Source organism: Maylandia zebra, linkage group LG4 (genome assembly GCF_041146795.1).
Source record: "Maylandia zebra isolate NMK-2024a linkage group LG4, Mzebra_GT3a, whole genome shotgun sequence".
Taxonomy (NCBI): domain Eukaryota; kingdom Metazoa; phylum Chordata; class Actinopteri; order Cichliformes; family Cichlidae; genus Maylandia; species Maylandia zebra.
In genome coordinates, this window is record NC_135170.1 from 3896797 (window position 1) to 3917425 (window position 20629).

A 20629-nucleotide genomic window follows, 5' to 3' on the forward strand; every position below is an offset into this window, starting at 1 on the left:
TGACCAGCAGCTTTACAGCTGTGGCTCCAGCAAACATCAGCTGATACTAGAAATTAATATTAAATAAATTCTAACAACAGCTGATCAAGCTTAAACGTGCTGCTGTTGTTTAGCGCGACATCCGCTGGTTTCCTCTTTCTGGCACAAAGTGGGCGATAAATAAATGAGAGAGAAAAGCCGATCAGCTGATCATTGATCAGTTTCATGATTGAAGTAGCAACAGGAGAGGGAGGGGGAGAGGATGAGAGAAGAAGAGGCAGCTGTGCAGCGTAACGACAGAATAACTCCAGCTTTGTGTCTTTTTCCATTCTAGCTAAAGTTCGGGACAAACTGCATCTCTTCTCAGCTCAATACGAAACGTGTAATATTTTCTCTGATTGAGGGACCATTCCATTTTTTTAAGGAGCCGTTGGCAACTCTACTAACCTTATGAATAAAATAAAGTTCACTATCAGTAACATCATAGCACCCACCCACCTAAAAACTCCGTCAAGCTGGCTAGAACGCAGTACGAGTTATTGCAACTGACGGTAAAAAGTCAGCACAACGAAAATAAACTCCACCTAAACTTGGTTTATATCTGACTAGGGATGGGTATTGATAAGATTTTCACGATTCCGATTCCATTTTCGATTCTGTTTAACGATTCGATTCTTTATCGATTCTTATTTTTAAAAAGGAGAACACTAAGGTCGATTAGCTTAGAACTTTGTTTTTTATCTTCTCTTTGAACAAGATAGAAATCTAGGAGTAACATGGCCTTACAAACCCAACAGTGAGATCTTAAGAGATCCAGCCTACGGCTCTTCAATGGGGTGTCACAGGGTCCCCAGGAAAAAAAATGTAAATGTAAAATAATAAAATAAATATTCTTCTGTAGCAATAACAAAGTGTAACATAAATTATTCTGTAGCAATTACACAAGAATATCCAGTAATGTCCCTGCCTACAATTAAACACATGCACTTACCAAAGTGAAATCGGGGGCATCTGCTGTGGCAAATGGGTGCAAGCCTTTGACCACAAACTTAGTCACTGCTCGGTGACATTCGTCTATCCTGGCCTGAAAGGAGACGCTACCGGTAGACTGCAGCGAGAACTGGCAGCATCTGAGCCAGACTCTGTCTGTCTGTCTCATCACGGTCACCTAAATGCACAGTAATGGCAGGTTTTGTAATAAGGCAGATCGCGCTAACATAATATGCACTGTTAGTTGATTATTTACCTGCCGCATTAACGGGCGAGGACGTGCAAACGTTACCGCTGCTGCTGGGTTGAGATTCACGAGTCCGGAGCGGAATTAAAAACACGACATTCATTTAAGGTCATCGCGTGTTTTGTGAGCAAATGCTTTTGCATATTCATAGTGTTTCCTCCCTTAAATGAAATATCTACTTTGCAAGTATTGCAAGTTGCCCTGTTGTCATCCGTTCTCGTAAAGTATAACCAAGCTTTTGAGCATTTGAGCCGCTGGCGCCGTGTTTCCTGCCAGGTAAATGACGCTCCGCAACGTGGTGACGTCATTCGGGGCGACTGGAATCAATAAGGGAATCGTTTGCAAAAATGGCAAACAATTCCAAGGAATTGAAACAGTGGGAACCGGTTCTCAACAAGAACCAGGTTTCGATACCCATCCCTAGGTGTGCGTAATTATTCAGCCCCCTGAGTCAACACTTTGTAGAACCAGCTTTTGCTGCAGTTCCAGCTGCCAGTCTTTTAGGGTCTGTCTCTACCAGCTTTGCACATCTACAGACTGAAATCTTTGCCCATTCTTCTTTGAAACAGCTCCAGCTCAGTCAGATTAGATGGACAGCGTTTGTGAACAGCAGTTTTCAGATCTTGCCACAGATTCTGGATTGGATTTAGATCTGGACTTTGACTGGGCCATTCTAACACATGGATATGTTTTGTTTTAAACCATCCCATTGTTGCCCTGGCTTTATGTTCAGGGTCGTTGTCCTGCTGGAAGGTGAAGCTCCGCCCCAGTCTCAAGTCTTTTGCAGACTCCAAGAGGTTTTCTTCCAAGCTTGCTCTGTATTTGGCTCCATCCATCTTCCCATCAACTCTGACCAGCTTCCCTGTCCCTGCTGAAGAGAAGCCCCCCCAGAGCATGATGCTGCCACCACCATATCTGACAGTGGGGATGGTGTGTTCAGAGTGATGTGCAGCGTTTTGCATTTTGGCCAAAAAGTTCCATGTTGGTCTCATCTGAGCAGAGCAGCTTCTTCCACATGTTTGCTGTGTCCCCCACATGGCTTGTGGCAAACTGCAAACGGGACTTCTTCTGGTTTCCTGTTAACAATGGCTTTCTTCTTGCCACTCTTCCATAAAGGCCAACTTTGTGCAGTGCATGACTAATAGTTGTCCTATGGACAGATTCCCCCACCTGAGCTGTAGATCTCTGCAGCTCGTCCAGAGTCACCATGGGCCTCTTGGCTGCATTTCTGATCAGCGCTCTCCTTGTTCGGCCTGAGTTTAGGTGGACGGCCTTGTCTTGGTAGGTTTACAGTTGTGCCATACTCCTTCCATTTCTGGATGATGGCTTGAACAGTGGGATGTTCAAGGCTTGGGAAATCTTTGTGTAGCCTAAGCCTGCTTTAAATTTCTCAATAACTTTATCCCTGACCTGTCTGGTGTGGTCTTTGGACTTCATGGTGTTGTTGCTCCCAATATTCTCTTAGACAACCTCTGAGGCCGTCACAGAGCAGCTGTATCTGTACTGACATTAGATTACACACAGGTGCACTCTGTTTAGTCATTAGCACTCATCAGGCAACGTCTATGTGCAACTGACTGCACTCAGACCAAAGGGGGCTGAATAATTACACACACCCCACTTTGCAGTTATTTGTAAAAAATGTTTGGAATCATGTCTGATTTTCGTTCCACTTCTCACGTGTGCACCACTTTGTGTTGGTCTTTCACCTGGAATTCCAATAAAATTGATTCATGTTTGTGGCCGTAATGTGACAAAATGTGGGAAAGTTCAAGGGGGCTGAATACTTTTGCAAGCCACTGTAAAATGCTGTGTTTACTTACTGTTTACTTTAAAAGTGTTTACTTTATGAAGTGCCTTGAGATGACTGTTGTTGTGATATACCGCTATATAAATAAACTGAATTGAAACACTGACAGAAAATTGATGAATGTTTTCTTCACATTTACCGTCTTTATAGAGGCAGTAGATACCTACATGGCAGCACCAAAGGAATGAAAAATTGAATTTTTGCTGAATCTGTCCCCTTAAAAAGTGCTCTCCAGTACACGTTTCAACAATGACTATTAAGAATAATACATATTTCACAATAATATTGTCTTATTTGAATATATAAGGATGTTGTGTGCGATGAACCTAACTCAAATTGAAGCTAGAAAATAAAGCGTACCAGTCGATGTCATCGCACTAATGCAAGGGTGAAAAAAAACGGGTGAAAAAAATGTAATTGGTTGATTGCATTTAATTGATGGGTTTATCATTAGTACTGACCAAACTACTGATTGCCATGATATCCTTGATCTTTTGGCCCTTTGCTCCTTTGCTGCCCTCAAAAATTTGCATCAGCTTGTCTGTTAAGTTGTCCAGCTGAGCCAACCCATATGGAAAAGATATATATAAATCTTATAAAGTTTGTATCTGTCTTGTGTGAAACTTGTATGAAAAGCATATAAGAGTGAAAACAGATATAAGATCCCTTGAAAAATTATATAATGAAACTTGTATGTTTTGGATACTTACTAAAACAATGTATGAAATTAATGAAAAAGTGGCCTGCAGGGGTTTTGTAGTGATCTGCGCGAACTCTGCATTCACCTGGAAATAAAACATACATAAATATAGTAAACTAGAAGTTTAAATACAGACTGTTGAATCAACACACTTAAAGTTTCTGAAAATTTGAACCATCCGTGAAGTTTGTCAAGACCTAAACTGTTTGTAGCTGAATTTTAAGTTTGACGTGTCCTTTTCCATGACAACAGCATTCACAGTTAATTTAGCCTTTTCTTATAATACCGTTATAGGGGTTTTCCCTACACAGCACTACTCAGCATGACTTTGATGGTAGCCTTTCGGTTAGACAGCCTTTTCCAATAGCATGATTCGCCATTTCCCCCCCAAATTTTTAGTACCTGCTTCATTGTGGTTCATGTTGAAAATCACCCCCATTATTGGGTGGTGACGTGGTGACATCATTTGGGGCGACTGGAATCGATAAGGGAATCGTTTGCAAAAATGGCAAACAATTCCAAGGAATTGAAACAGTGGGAACCGGTTCTCAACAAGAACCGGGTTTCGATACCCATCCCTACACATCAGTGCTGACATGTCCCTAACATAACTGGACAGGTGGATGACTTTTAATGAAGGTGTAAACTATTAATAGAGGTCTAAACTTTTTATTATTTTTTATTATTTTCTTATTTATACCTGGCTTTTTGACCATGACTGTTCTGTTTTCCGTCCGTTAGATCAATCAGCTTTGCTTGATTAACTGTATTCAGACTAAAATACTTTAAAGGCTAGCTTCAAAGCCAAATGGTGCTCAACTGTTTCTTTGTGACAGGACTGGCAGCCAGTATGACCCAAAACACAAGAATCAGTTTTTAATGAAGAATAAAGTCTATAAAAATATGATTTTTGAGTTCTAGAGGTTGTTCCTTTAATGAATGTTGGCAATCTTGATAACCCAGCAAACCAGAGTTTTCACACAATATTTTAGGTTACATTATAACTAGGGATGGGTATCGAAAACCGGATGGGTATCGAAAAAAATCTAAATTTTAGATAGAAGCTAGCGAGCTAACTTCCTGCTAACTTCTAACTCCGTTAAATGTCATAAATTCCGTTTTCATGGATGCCTGGATGTTAAACTCAATTGTTACACCTGGTAGAGCAGAACGCTGATCATTTTATTAAAGATGAAAGACTTTAGATAGTTTTTCAACTCTCAGTAATGCCACAGTGATCGTTTGATATATGGACCTGCAGCGGAGTTTAGGCCCAGACACGACGTCAGACTGAACAATCGGATTAGGGGGGAAATTCCAACAGTGTGCACTATGTGCTTCGAATATTGTGTGTAGTTTTTGTTGTATACAGTTGTCAGCCAGGCATCTAACTATGAAAAAATTACACTCCAAAAGACCCCGGGCTTCTGAAAAAACAACCCCAGCTTAAGCCCAGTAAGCCACCCCGATCCAAAGTATTCAGAATACGTTACTCTCATTGAGTAACATAACAGAATGTTACAAAATACATTTTGGGCATGTATTCTGTAATCTGTAGTGGAATACATTTTAAAAGTAACCTTCCCAACACTGAATCAGAATTTGCACAACTCATTTCAGTTGTTCTATATTTGGAAGTAAACTTGGCTAGTGTTTTGTATTGTGTATTGTACTGAATAAGTACAATACACAAGGCCACCACCATCGTCCCCGTGCCCAAGAAGTCTTCTGTGTCCTGTCTCAATGACTACCGCCCTATCGCACTTACACCCACCATCATGAAGTGCTTCGAACGGCTCGTCATGAGACACATCAAGACCCTGCTGCCCCCCTCACTGGACCCAATGCAATTTGCATACCGCCATAACCGCTCAACGGACGACGCCATCTCCACTGCACTCCATCTTGCCCTGACACACTTGGACAAGAAGGACTCACACGTCCGAATGCTGTACATAGATTTCAGCTCAGCATTTAACACGATCATCCCCCAACAACTGATCGGAAAGCTGAGCCTGTTGGGCCTGAACACCTCCCTCTGCAACTGGATCCTGGACTTTCTGACCGGAAGGCCTCAGTCAGTACGGATCGGGAACTGCACCTCCAGCACCACCACACTGAGCACTGGGGCCCCACAAGGCTGTGTGCTCAGTCCTCTGCTGTTCACACTGCTGACTCATGACTGTGTAGCAACACACAGTTCAAATCACATCATTAAATTCGCTGATGACACGACCGTGGTGGGTCTCATTAGCAAGAACGACGAGTCAGCGTACAGAGAGGAAGTGCAGAGACTAACGGACTGGTGTAAGGACAACAACCTGTCTCTGAATGTTGACAAGACAAAAGAGATGGTTGTTGACTTTAGGAGGACACGAGGCGACCACTCACCGCTGAGCATCAACGGCTCCTCTGTGGAGATCGTTGACAGCACCAAATTCCTGGGCGTACACCTGGAGAAGGACCTCGGCTGGTCCCTCAACACCAGCTCCCTGCACAAGAAAGCCCAACAGCGTCTCTTCTTTCTGAGAAGACTGAGAAAGGCCCGGCTTCCACCACCGATCCTGACCACCTTCTATAGAGGAACTATTGAGAGCATCCTGAGCGGCTGCATCACTGTCTGGTTTGGGAGCTGTGCCATATCAGACCGCAAGACCCTACAGCGGATAGTGGGAACAGCAGAGAAGATCATCGGGGTCTCTCTACCCTCTATTGAGGACATCTACACCACACGCTGCATTCGCAAAGCCACCAGCATTGTGGCTGATCGGACACACCCCTCTCACACACTCTTTACACTCCTGCCATCTGGAAAAAGGTACCGAAGCATTCGGGCACGCACATCCAGACTGTGCAACAGCTTTTTTCCACAAGCCATCCGTCTCCTCAGCAAAAAGGGACTGACTGATAAACACGCACACACACACATACACTAACATTATCACTCAGCTTAACTCAAATACCTCAAAACATTGAGACTGGACTGACTAACCAACACAAAGCGCAAACACACTGACCTACACCACCAAACCATCGCACACACCAACCTGTAAATGCTCTTTTGCACAATATTATTACTAGATATATTATATATTATTTTTTTTGCACTAACTTGTCTTGTAGCACCTTGGTTCCTGGAGGAACGTTGTTTCGCCTCACTGTATTTTTAAACTGTATATGGTTGAAGTGACAATAAAGTTGAACTTGAACTTGAAAGGCATAAGGTAAAAAAAAAAAAAAAATGCAGGCTGTAATGTAAAACACCTTTAGTTCTTTTTTTAATTTTACCTGCTTTAAAGATGTTAACAGAAACCGAATATCTCCAGTAGATGGCGATGGTGCATTACAGTAATATCCATAACAAGGCAAACAAAGATTTGTACCAAAAAGGAACACCCACCAAAGATTCATCATAGTAAAACATTAGATCACATGTCCACTTTATTCCATATTTTCATGTTAGTTATTGGCTGTTATATTTAGATCTTAACATGAAGTAATATACTTTTGCCATTTCGGATGTGTGGGGCTTGTTGAAGCTGCCATAGCGATGTCCTGCAAGTCCAGTAATATTTACATCTGATATGACCTCGTTTGTATTTGGTGCCAATAAGTAGAAATATTAACTGAAAGACCTGAGATCATCTTTAATCTGACAAAGTCAGTAATGAAGTTGTGATTTAGTTTTTGGACTGCTTGAACTAATCAGTAAAATGAGTCACAGATGCAGACAGACCAAAGATCCAGCTCAAAATGTTTATTAAGATGAACAGATCAGAAACATTTCCAAATGTCAGACAGCTTAGAAGCAGAGCCATACCCTGATAACATCCATCGCTCCATGTGACATTTCGCACAAAAACACCACAACATACAAGAACTGATGCCAGCTTTAAAGCCAGGAAATCAGGAAAGAATCAGCTGGAGCAGAAGTGAGTTTACTTCAAAGCCTGTGTTGTTAACATGCTGACTCCAGGCTCACTTCTACGTCTCAGCATTTAGCTCTTGTCACCCAGAGTGTGCTTGTCAAACAGGTACTCTGCCATCTTGTTGTTGTGGGCATCCATGCGGGTGAGGTTAGTGATGTGGTCACCCAGCTTCTTGATGGACTTCACCTGCTCATCCAGGTAGTGGCTCTCCAGGAAGTCACACAGCTGGGAAAACAAACTACAGTTAACATTTGATGATTTGTCAAACATACACAGCATCAACTAGTTCAGTCTTTAACCCCAAACTCTTCCCTCCAACTCCCACTTACATGAGGGTCATTATGCTGAGAAGCCAGCTTGTGCAGGTCCAGCAGAGCCTGGTTGACATTCTTCTCCAGCTGCAGAGCACACTGCATGGCCTCCAGCCCGCTGCCCCACTCATCACGCTCTGGTTTCTGCACAACAAACAATTCTGTTAGAGACTGAACACTTGTTTTAAGCTCTGTGTACACATTACACACTAACGCTAACAACAAGAGAACAAGTGTCATAACACTGCTCATTAATCCCAGTTTCTGTGTTAGAGACACAGTCAGGTATGTCACAGCAGGACTGGTTCAGTTTGTACACACCTTGATGTCCTGGAGTAAGACGCGACCTCCTCTCTTGTTCTGGAAGGACAGCAGCTTGTCAGCGTGCTCCCTCTCCTCATGGCTGTTCTCCTTGAAGAAGTGGGAGAAGCCTGGCAGGGCCACATCATCACGGTCAAAGTAGAAGGCCTGACAAATCAGACACAGGTTATTAGTACACAGCACCAATTATTCTGCAAATACAGCATCGTGACAAACAGTTATGGAGACAGACATGATTCATGATGGACAGTTCAGCTGGTTTAGACCGAGGTAACTGCTGAACTCGAGACTAAAGAAAAGCCAAACGAAGCACGACGCAGCATTTGGGTTTTTCGGTGATGTGTTTGGGGTGAAAATACACTCCGCATCTGGCAACCTGCCCAACTGTGATAAACAACCAACAAACGAGCTGCGACTGAAATCATGCATTACTGAAATTAGCAACAACATACCGGACTTTACATTTAACGACTACTCCGTTCTCTTTGTCTAGCATTAAGCTAATATAGCTTGAGACTAAGGTTATTACAGACATCAGCATCACATGACGTGTTCTCACCATAGAAGTGTAGGTGTAAGACGCAAACAGCTCCATGTTCACCATCCGGTTGATGGCGGCCTCGCAGTCGCGGTGGTAGTTCTGGCGCACTTGGGACTCCATTTCGGCTGGCGTTTCTTGTGCTTTTTATTAACAAAAACGGTGCAAAAATAAAGCTTCACGTCGACTTTATGTGTAGTGTTCAAGTAGAAAAGGGTTTTTCTTCCGAAGTGCAGAGTAGCTGAAATACAAAGCGGGACGAAGTCAAGAAGTTCCGTTCAAACACTGTTGAAGCAAGAACTCCTCAAAGATTTCTCCCCTGGTGTGAAACGGCACACTCGCGGGTCCCTGTATTTATACTCCACCGGAAGTGCTCGTGCAAGATGTGACGTATGTTTCCACCAATCACTGAGCCGGGGCGTCTGTACCAGCTGTGACTCACAGGATGAAGTTGCATTTTTTTCTCCTCCTGATTCGTAGAAATCTCATCATCCACTTTAATGTTTAATGTGACCTGCTGGGAGATAGTCACGTGCAATGACAAAGCATTTTCCGTAGTTCAACAGGTAACAAGCAACATGGGTAAAATATATAAAGATTTTCTCAAAAAACATGTAGACGTCCTGATGGACATGAGAGCCGATATGCACACGCACATGGTATGAATGTATTTGTTTAATACTGTTTAAAAATACTGTTTAAAACGTTTATTCCAAACCTTGCTTCCAATGTGCCAGACCGTCCGCTAATTTTTAAATAGCAGTACTTTCCTAGCCTTTTCAAGGGCTTTTAAGCTCTAAGTTTTAATATGGAGATTGGTGGCTTTTTTACTCATTTTCATTCCTGCAATGATTCATGCATAAAAAAAAGGAACAAAACTCAAGTGATGAATCAGTCGTGTCTACTCCTAACAGAGAACTTAGCAAAGAACCTATTTTAAATTATAGCTTTTGGCACTTTGTTACTAGCTGTGTATAACAAAGGACATAATTTATTTCAATTTCTTTAGTTGAATCTACCACCAGTCCTGAAGATAACACAGATTAACAGACATAAACAGACATTTTCTCCCCCATCAACATCTATCTTCCGGTACTACGTTACTAGGCTGCCTATTTAAGCGGCTCTTACTCAGTACCTGTGTGGTACCATTACCACAGATCACACGTCCAAAAGACCTCAGCAACTACAAGCTAGTAGCACTGACCTCACATCTGAAGAAGACCCTCGACAGGCTAGTACTGAAGCATCTTCAGCCCCGGTTAGGTCTCCATTGAATCAACTGCAAAAGCCTATCAGTCTAGCATTGGGGTGGATGATGTCATCATCTACCTCCTGCACCGAGATCGTGCTACCTGAAGAAGCCTGGAAGCACAGTTAGGCTAATGTTCTTTCTCTAGTTTCTCCAGTGCTAACCCCATCCAACCTGGACTTGTGAGGGACAAGCAGTCAGGGGTGGACTACTACCTGTCCCAATAGATATTGGACTATCGCACTGGCTACCCACAGTATGTGAGGATGCAAGGCTGTGTTTCTGACAGGCTGGTCTTCAGTACAGGGCCCTATAAAGAACTGTGCTAGCACTATTCCCGTTCACTCTCTACACTGCAGACAGTTACCAACCTAGACTGTCATCTGCAAGAGTTTCCTGATGACTCTGCCATAGTTGGCCTTATTAAAAGTGAGGATGACTCAGAATAAAGACAGTGGACTCAGGAGTTTGTGGACTAGTGCCAGCAGAACCATCTCCAGTTCAACACGGGAAAACCAGGAGCTGGTGGTGAATTTCCACAGGGGCAGACCCACCACACCAACACCAGTGAACATCTAGGGAACTGAGACCCTGAGTCCCTCACCCAGTGGTTTTGGAGAGCTTGCCAAAGTGATAGAATTATGATCCCTCTTAGCCATGGACTGACCTCCCCAAAGCTCGACCTTAACATTACTGAAGCAGTGTAAGAGTACAGAACAAAAAGAGGCCAACAAAGAAGAGCTTTGCACGTTCTTTAAGAAGAAGCCTGGAGAACTATTCCTAAAAACTGCATAGAGAAATGACAAGAATGCTATCTACGAGAGTTCAGCCTGTGGTATATAGAATATGTAGGATGAAGGTTTTCATACCAAAGTATTGACTTTAAAGCTCGGTAAAAATGTGAAAACTAGATTTTCATGTATGTATGCAGATGTTCCAGTACATCTTTGAACGTCCTTTTTTGTGGCAAAATATAAAGGACAGGTGCTTCAGGACGGTATATTCAGGACTTTACTGTGCTGTATAAAAGTTAGATTATTTGAGTTAACGCTGGCCTAGTACATAAAACCTGCACAAACTGAAGCTGATTCAGCTGATGTAACACATGACATCCAAAAACTGCTGATAATGGTGCTTACAACCAAACTGTTTTTTATTGCATTGCTCAACACCACAGTGCTGTTGACAGGAATTTCTCAGGCTAAAGCATTACTACTGCTGAGTGAAAACAACCTAAGAAATGTATTTTTATATACTTTTATATCAGCCTATTTATGTAAAAGTAGCTTTTTCAATGAAACCTTCAAGAATATCATCGCAGCAGAGGTATGTAACACACATTTGAAGATTATTCAGTGTGCTGCAGTCTCACATACTTAATTCATCCATTCTCTTCTGCTTATCCTTTTTCATGGTTGCCTAGGACGGGCTTTTTCAGAGCCTATCCCAGGTGTCCCAAGAGGCAGGCTACACCCTGGACAGGTCGCTACTCTGTCGCAGGGCTAACACATAGACACAGACAACCATTCACACTCGCATTCAATTTAGAGTTTCGAACGAACCTATCCCCGCTAACTACATGTCTTTGGACTGTGGGAGGAAGCCGGAGTACCCGGACAGAACCCACGCAAACACACGGAGAACATGCAAACTCCACACAGAAAGACCCTGGCCTGATGTCAGAATTGAACTCAGGACCTTGTTGCTTTGAGGCAGCCATCGTGACACCGTGCTGCCCTACCCCTGGATTTACTTACTTTAGTTGATCTGTACCAGGAACCCAAGAACTTCTTATTTGAGTTCTTTTTTCCTCTTGTTTCTGTACCAGCCAATCACCATCTCACTCAAGAAGGCATACTCATCTTAGACTATTTATTATCTTTATGCGCATCAGTATGTAAGCCTTTTGGCTTAACATGGCATTTCACACACAGTGGGAGTCATGCTTTCAGGTCCACAATGAATGACCGTCTTCATGTCTGCGGACGACAAAACAGACGTGGAGACGGTCATTCATTGAGGACCTGAAAGTGGTCGATCTTTCATGGGACGAGGCTGAAGATGTGGCTGCAAATCGAGCTCGTTGATGATCCCTTGCCGCCCAATGCGCCATCTGGCGCAGGAGGAACCAAGTCTAAGTAAAGGGAGTCATGCAGACCAACAAGGCTCATCTTTAAAATATGTCTCAGAACAGGTTCGTTCTAAAACACACCAAAGGTATTCCAACAATTTTTTAGCATAGCTGCAAGAGTTTGAAACCAGATAATATCACTATGTAACACATTCCTCAATCAAGGAAGCAGCACTTGTTTTCCATAGAAATCAGTTGTACTAAAAATATCACAGAATGAACTGAAAGTGTCAGAGCTATAAGTATGATGTGATGTTTCTGAGATATTATTACTGCTGCATTATGTGTATGTTGCATTTTATGTCTTAAGTGGACCTTCTTTTAAAAGTGTTTTTAACTATTTTATTTAATAACGGGCAGTTTGACCAACAGCGATACATCATAGTCATCATATTCATCCAGTTTGTAGCACTACTGTCCAGTCAGGATCGGATAACCATAAGAGGCGTTTTCCATGAGCTCAGAAAAAACTTTAAAAATCTTTATATGTTTTAAGAAAAGGGAAATGTTCATTCTATAAAGAAAAACACAAATCAAGTAATTTCATCAGAAAATTTTAAATCATCACAAGTAGAAAAATGTGGTTTTCATTAGACAGCAGGGGTAAGAAAATAGTAAAAGAGTTAACTAAATACAGTACTATAATGTACTTAAGTAGAAGTATAAAGTACTATAAATTAAATAAAAAAATTAAGTACACGTGCTTCCATGTTTGGAAAAGATACATAAGTACACTAACAGTAAACTTAATTACATGTCAGTTTTCAATGTAATTTAATTCATAAGTAAATTTGTAAAATGTTCGCATCAGGTCAAATGAAATTTGACCTGATGCGAACATTTGTGCTGGGTATGAACTTTCCGCACATTTCCTCAGTGATTAATTATAAATAAACCATTAATGTACTCAAAATTATTGCCTTGTTTTCATGATGGGTTTTTCTGTTTCTGCTTTTTTTTCCATTGTATGTTCCAACACTGCCAACCCAGCAGAAACCTCTGTTTCCATATGAGACAGCTTTTTTTCACTTAGGTCTTATAACTACATGTTATCATCCTGCATGAGGATTTGTGAATGTTAGTAAAACGTTATCACAGTATAGACAACAATCTCATAGCTTAGTATTCTGTGAAAGGACATCACAGAGGTCAAGATAAGAAAGACGAGCTAAAGACAGATCCAGAGTCAGTTTCCTGTCAACACTGACCTAAAAACTATAAGATGTCCAATCCAATCCATCTTTATTTATAAAGCACTTTCTGGGGTGGCTGTAGCTCAGGTGGCAGAGCAGGTCAGCCACTAACCAGAAGGTCGGTGGTTTGATCCCAGGCTGCCTCCTGGCTGCATGCCAAATATCCTTGGGCAAGATACTAACCCCGTGTTTGCCTACTGGTGGTGGTCAGAGGGCCCGGTGGCGCCAGTGTCCGGCAGCCTCGCCTCTGTCAGTGCGCCCCAGGGCAGCTGTGGCTACAACGTAGCTGCCATCACGAGTCTTATCTCTAAAGGCAGATCGTTCACAGTTTTGGATCTGCTACAGGAAAAGCACGATCTCCTCGAGGTTTACGCTCAGTCCTGGGTACATTCAGGAGCAGCTGATCAGCTGACTTGAGAGAGCAGGTGAGTGTATAAGGCTGTAGCAGCTAAGAGAGATAAGATGGGGCTAGGCCATGGAGGGCTTTAAAAGCAAATAAAAGAATTTTTAAATGAATCCTAAAATGAATGGGCAGCCAGTGAAGTGAAGCTAAAATAGGGCAAATGTATTCAAACGTTCAAGTGCCAGATAAAAGACGAGCTGCAGCATTTTGCACCCTCTGTAAACGAGTAATGTATGAATCACTGATCCCTATATAAAGTGCATTACAGTAATCCAGCTGAGTGCTAACATAGACGTGGATCACTGTCTCAAAGTGCTGCTGTGACAGCTGCCTGAGCTGCAAGAAGCTTGATTTTACAACTGCCTTAATCTGTCACGTTCAGAGTCCACTTTCAGCCCCAGGTTTGTGACAGTTGGCTTATTATACTGGGCCAAGGTATCTAAATACACGTTGGAGGTCAAAAACCAAAAACATTCACCTCAGTTTTCTAGTCATTAAATCTGAAAAAGTTAAGAGTTAAGCTTTAATGTCATCAAGACTCTGAAATAATGGCTGTATGGAATATGTGCCTTTTTCACTTTAACTTTATTAGTAATTAACATCGTTTCACATGTGTGGTTCTTGTCAATGTTGAAGCTACAATTAAATTATAATTTCCCACAAGGGACTCAAGAACCTATGGAAGACCGTTTCCGCCACTAAAAAAAAAAAAAAAAAAAAAAAAAAAAAAAAAAGGATCAATAACTCAACATTGAGTTATTTTCTCGAAATTTCGACATATTAACTCAAAATTTTGAGAAAAGCAACTCGAAATTTCGAGTTAGTGCTGCCAATCAGTAATCTACGTGAATGACGTCATTTCCATTCACGTAGATTTTTGATTGGCAGAGCTAACTCGAAATTTCGAGTTATATTTCTCGAAATTTCGAGAAAATAACTAATTTCGAGTTATGGATACTAGCTTTTTTTTGTGGCGGAAACAGGCTTCCATAAGAACCTGAAGCAATCTGGGTGTTATGAAAGAGGCATTTTGGTTCAACAACCTCACAGGATTTTTCCTCTTACACTTCCTGGCAGGGTAGAGAAATCCTGTAACAGTTTCTGAAATAGTTGGACCAGCCTATCTGACACCAAACTCCTTCTGAAGCCATTTGAACTGAAACACTATACTTAAATGCATTGTCTGTTGAATAGGCATACATCTGACAGAGCAGTTGATCTAAACTATAATAAAATGAGTCATGATAAGTGACTGATGCAGAGAGACCAAAGATCCAGCTCAAAAGGTTTATTCAGATGAACAGATCAGAAACATTTCCAAATGTCAGACAGCTTAGAAGCAGAGCCATACCCTGATAACATCCATCGCTCCATGTGACATTTCACACAAACACCACAACATACAAGAACTGATGCCAGCTTTAAAGTGAGGAAATCAGGAAAGAAATCAGCTGGAGCAGAAGTGAGTTTACTTCAAAGCCTGTGTTGTTAACATGCTGACTCCAGGCTCACTTCTACGTCTCAGCATTTAGCTCTTGTCACCCAGAGTGTGCTTGTCAAACAGGTACTCTGCCATCTTGTTGTTGTGGGCATCCATGCGGGTGAGGTTAGTGATGTGGTCACCCAGCTTCTTGATGGACTTCACCTGCTCATCCAGGTAGTGGCTCTCCAGGAAGTCACACAGCTGGGAAAACAAACTACAGTTAACATTTGATGATTTGTCAAACATACACAGCATCAACTAGTTCAGTCTTTAACCCCAAACTCTTCCCTCCAACTCCCACTTACATGAGGGTCATTATGCTGAGAAGCCAGCTTGTGCAGGTCCAGCAGAGCCTGGTTGACATTCTTCTCCAGCTGCAGAGCACACTGCATGGCCTCCAGCCCGCTGCCCCACTCATCACGCTCTGGTTTCTGCACAACAAACAATTCTGTTAGAGACTGAACACTTGTTTTAAGCTCTGTGTACACATTACACACTAACGCTAACAACAAGAGAACAAGTGTCATAACACTGCTCATTAATCCCAGTTTCTGTGTTAGAGACACAGTCAGGTATGTCACAGCAGGACTGGTTCAGTTTGTACACACCTTGATGTCCTGGAGTAAGACGCGACCTCCTCTCTTGTTCTGGAAGGACAGCAGCTTGTCAGCGTGCTCCCTCTCCTCATGGCTGTTCTCCTTGAAGAAGTGGGAGAAGCCTGGCAGGGCCACATCATCACGGTCAAAGTAGAAGGCCTGACAAATCAGACACAGGTTATTAGTACACAGCACCAATTATTCTGCAAATACAGCATCGTGACAAACAGTTATGGAGACAGACATGATTCATGATGGACAGTTCAGCTGGTTTAGACCGAGGTAACTGCTGAACTCGAGACTAAAGAAAAGCCAAACGAAGCACGACGCAGCATTTGGGTTTTTCGGTGATGTGTTTGGGGTGAAAATACACTCCGCATCTGGCAACCTGCCCAACTGTGATAAACAACCAACAAACGAGCTGCGACTGAAATCATGCATTACTGAAATTAGCAACAACATACCGGACTTTACATTTAACGACTACTCCGTTCTCTTTGTCTAGCATTAAGCTAATATAGCTTGAGACTAAGGTTATTACAGACATCAGCATCACATGACGTGTTCTCACCATAGAAGTGTAGGTGTAAGACGCAAACAGCTCCATGTTCACCATCCGGTTGATGGCGGCCTCGCAGTCGCGGTGGTAGTTCTGGCGCACTTGGGACTCCATTTCGGCTGGCGTTTCTTGTGCTTTTTATTAACAAAAACGGTGCAAAAATAAAGCTTCACGTCGACTTTATGTGTAGTGTTCAAGTAGAAAAGGGTTTTTCTTCCGAAGTGCAGAGTAGCTGAAATACAAAGCGGGACGAAGTCAAGAAGTTCCGTTCAAACACTGTTGAAGCAAGAACTCCTCAAAGATTTCTCCCCTGGTGTGAAACGGCACACTCGCGGGTCCCTGTATTTATACTCCACCGGAAGTGCTCGTGCAAGATGTGACGTATGTTTCCACCAATCACTGAGCCGGGGCGTCTGTACCAGCTGTGACTCACAGGATGAAGTTGCATTTTTTTCTCCTCCTGATTCGTAGAAATCTCATCATCCACTTTAATGTTTAATGTGACCTGCTGGGAGATAGTCACGTGCAATGACAAAGCATTTTCCGTAGTTCAACAGGTAACAAGCAACATATATAAGATATTTAACGATAAATCTCAAAACGCGTAAAATCGCTTCTTTGTTTAATACGTACAATGCTGTGCAAAAGTCTTGAGCCAAAGCTGATATTTCTTTTTCAAGTAGCCAGACCTCAATAATTCCCAGTTCTGAAGGGCGTTTGAAGTTTTTATCTGGACAAGTTTTTTTAAACAAATGTTTTTTGCTTGTTTAATAAAGGGACTTAAGACTGATCTTTGAAACATTCAAGCCAAAAAGGCACAAAACCCAAAGGTTGACCCAATTGTGTCGATATATAACAGAAAACTTTTTAAATTGCATCTTTAGGCGCTTTGTTACTTGCAGCCTGTCAATAAAACACATACTGTGTTTCCACTTCTTTTGTTGAATCAGTGAAAAATTCCAAAAACAACCTGTTTAGACGGGCATTTGTTCTAACCAACAAGTACAAAAGAAGAACACTTTTGCATATTATTGTAGTTAATGGTTACATAAAAGCAGCATAAACTGAGGCAGAGTTACGCCATAAATCTAACACGTGACATCCAAAAACTGCTGATAATGGTGTTTACAACCAAAGAGTTTCTTATTGCATTGCATTGCTCAACACCACAGCACTGTTGGCAGACATTACCAGCAATAGTAGAACCTCCCAGGCGGAAACATTACTACTGCTGGGTAACACAAAACGAAAACTAAGACATGTATACACATTTTTGTATTAGTCTGTTCATGTAAGAGTATCGTGTTAGATGAAACTTGTCCTTGAATAGTCTCACTGCAGCTGAGGTATAAGTGTAACACAACGTCACATACTCAATCCTTTCTATGTAAAGTGCATGTAGAAGTAAATCCACTCATGATATGTTTTTAATAGAAAGCCCAAAACACATACAGTAAGCTTTAATATTCATCTTCATGTAATCATAAATATCTCTTCTGTACGTTTATCTTTAACTTGACTTTGTCTTTACATCAAGTCAAGCACTACAAGACAACACCTACAGCGGTGTGAGCAGTACTTTTCCACTGTGCCCGAGAGACCTGCCAGTCTGAACAGGTGTGCTGGTAATCACGTGTTCCCAGCACGAGGACGGAGCCTGCATTTTCTTTGCTGCACCCTTTCAGCTTCATTTTCTAATAATAAAATGAATGAAAGAACATCACTAGACTTGCTTTTAAGCAGTTGAAATGACAGAGAAAGCCTACTGATCTACTCTTTCTTTCCCAGTGAATAACTTCCACCATGTCTGCTTGTCTTAGAGTAATTGATACCTTCCTGCACACTAAGGAGAACATATGTAAGCCTTTTGGCTGAACGTGTCATTTCACACACAGTGGCAGTCACGTAGGCCGACACCGCTTGTCTCTAAAATATGTCTCAGAACAGGTTTAGTTCTCCTTATGATTTGCTGTAGTGTGTGATTTTAGCTGACACGTAATGTACGAGAGTAAACAATACCTCTCTCAAACACATCAATGATATTGCAAAGGTTACATCTTATTAGTTTGACACATTTTAAATAGTGGTACAAAATTATGGGTTTTTTTTCAAGGTACAAGAAGGAGATAGTTTTGTTACTCGCTATCTACACAGTATATATGTGTTTGCACATCTGTAAATAACTCTCCTGCCACGATGTTGGAATTATAAAAGCAAATGCATGTAACAAATTCTAAGGACGGATTTATTGTAGGACAGACCATTAATCACACTGATGATTATTAGTTATGACTTGTGGAAACATGCGTGGGATTAAATAAGCGTTTCCTTCTTCTTACTTCGTTTTGAAAATGTTGTTGTTATTTTTTCCTTATGTTTCCTTTTGTTTGTTTGTGCTTTTTTTGTAGTTGCTGTTGTGTAATTTTAACATGTTCAAAATAAAGCCACATTACATTTTTAGCATAGTTGCAAGAGCTAGAGACATCATTACATAACACATTCCTCAGTCAGAGAAGCAACACTTGTTTTTCCAGAGCGTCAGAGCTACAGGTGTTACATATGATGCATTTATACCTGTAGACGTTTAAGTTGGAGCTGTTTTAACTGTTTTATTTGCCAATGGGCACAGCAATCATCATATTCTATAAGATTTGTCAGTAGCGGCGCTGTCCAATCAGGACCATGTACTAATAAGAGACATTTTCCATGACCTCAGAAAAAAAATCTTAAAACACCTCTACATATATTTCAAGATAAAGGAAAATGGATTCAGAAAAACATAAAGGTGTTAATTTTGTCAGAGTATTCAGAATCAGTGGAGAAATTTGTAGTTTTTGGTACGGAGCAAGGGTAAGAAAACTGCAATCTGAAAAGTTATAAAACTGTTAAATAAATAATGACCTGAGTAAAGACACCAGTTCCTGTGTCATATTAAGAAATAAGGAAGTAGACATAAAAAGTTCCATAAAATGAAAAAAATCAAATACATGTTGTATTTAATGCCAGCCCAATAGATAGCTTTGTGTTCACATGGCTTTTATGTCACTCAAGTCTTATAACTAAATTTCATCCTGCAGTAAAAATGATTGTTAATAAAAGGCTTTCACAGTATAGAGACAACAATCACATAAGTTAGTGTTCTGTGAAAATGGAGGAACCACAGAGCTGAAAGGAAGGAAGGACGAGCTAAAGACAGATCCACAGTCACTGCTCACTTATCATTGTACTAAAAAGCACTGTAAGCTGTCCTGTGTTGACTGTACTTCACCAACACCTGCAACAACACATAAGCACTCGTCATCAAGTGGCTACACTTGCTTTGTTTTCCACTCTCATGCTTAACAAAGATGACAGAGCAGTTCAGACAGCAGCTTTGCCATCTTTATTTTGTGCACTCTCGTGTAAGACGATGAGTCCGGGTTGTACCATCAGGTTCAGCTGAGTGTTGTGCGATGTCATCGCTGTGAGTCAGCATTCTGCAGCCGCCAGCACCCGTCTTCCTTTTTCTCTGTTCTGCTTTTGTTGTCACAGGGCTGTGAGAGGGAGGACACCTCGTGATCGCATCTCATTGTACGTTTACCTCAGTGCTCTGCTGGATGGGACCGGTTTGGAAAAACGAACAAGGAACAGAAAGTGTGAACGAAGGAACCAAAAGTGTACTTGAGTTACCGAAACTGTTTTTGACCAGTTATCTGTGTGAACTAGTAGTAATTAACGAAAAGAACTGTATTCATACTTTCTCATGTTTGTTAGGTACATTTGTTCAACTCATGTAGGCATGTAGACGTGGTGAAGATGGTTCGCTGATGTTCAAACCGAGGATCAGAAAATGTGATTTACTCTGAATGTGGCACGGCTGTTGGTGTCAGACTGGCTGGTCCGAGTATTCCTGAAGCTGCTGACCTGCTGGGATGTTTCCAACCAAGGTTTACTTAAAGGAAAGAAGATATACAGTGAGCTGCAGTTCTCTGGGTTAAAATGCCATGTTGGTGTCAGAGGTCAGATGAGAAAAGTCAAACTGCTTGAAGTTGACAGTAAAGCAACAGTAATTCAAATAATCACTTGCAGAATAATATCTCCGAACACCCAGCATGTCAACCCTTGAGCTACAGCAGCAGCAGACCACACCAGGTGTCACTCCTGTCAGCTAATAACAGGAAACTGAAGCTAAAGTTTTTGATGCATGC

The 20629-nt window shown here is 41.6% G+C and overlaps 2 protein-coding genes across 2 annotated transcripts; both read right to left on the reverse strand.

The window, feature by feature from the left end:
* Positions 1–7468: 7468 nt before the first annotated feature.
* Positions 7469–9153, reverse strand: LOC106674524 (ferritin, middle subunit). The gene is made up of 4 exons (XM_024800133.2): positions 8847–9153; positions 8288–8434; positions 7985–8110; positions 7469–7880 (listed from the first exon to the last, which is right to left on the reverse strand). The coding sequence occupies exons 1-4, from the start codon at positions 8946–8948 to the stop codon at positions 7725–7727; spliced, it is 531 nt and encodes a 176-aa protein (XP_024655901.1). The 5' UTR covers positions 8949–9153; the 3' UTR covers positions 7469–7724.
* A 5924-nt stretch (positions 9154–15077) lies between these two features.
* LOC101473623 (ferritin, middle subunit) lies at positions 15078–16762 on the reverse strand. The gene is made up of 4 exons (XM_004576627.5): positions 16455–16762; positions 15896–16042; positions 15593–15718; positions 15078–15488 (listed from the first exon to the last, which is right to left on the reverse strand). Exons 1-4 carry the CDS (start codon positions 16554–16556, stop codon positions 15333–15335), a joined length of 531 nt encoding a protein of 176 aa, XP_004576684.1. The 5' UTR covers positions 16557–16762; the 3' UTR covers positions 15078–15332.
* Between the last annotated feature and the right edge of the window lie 3867 nt (positions 16763–20629).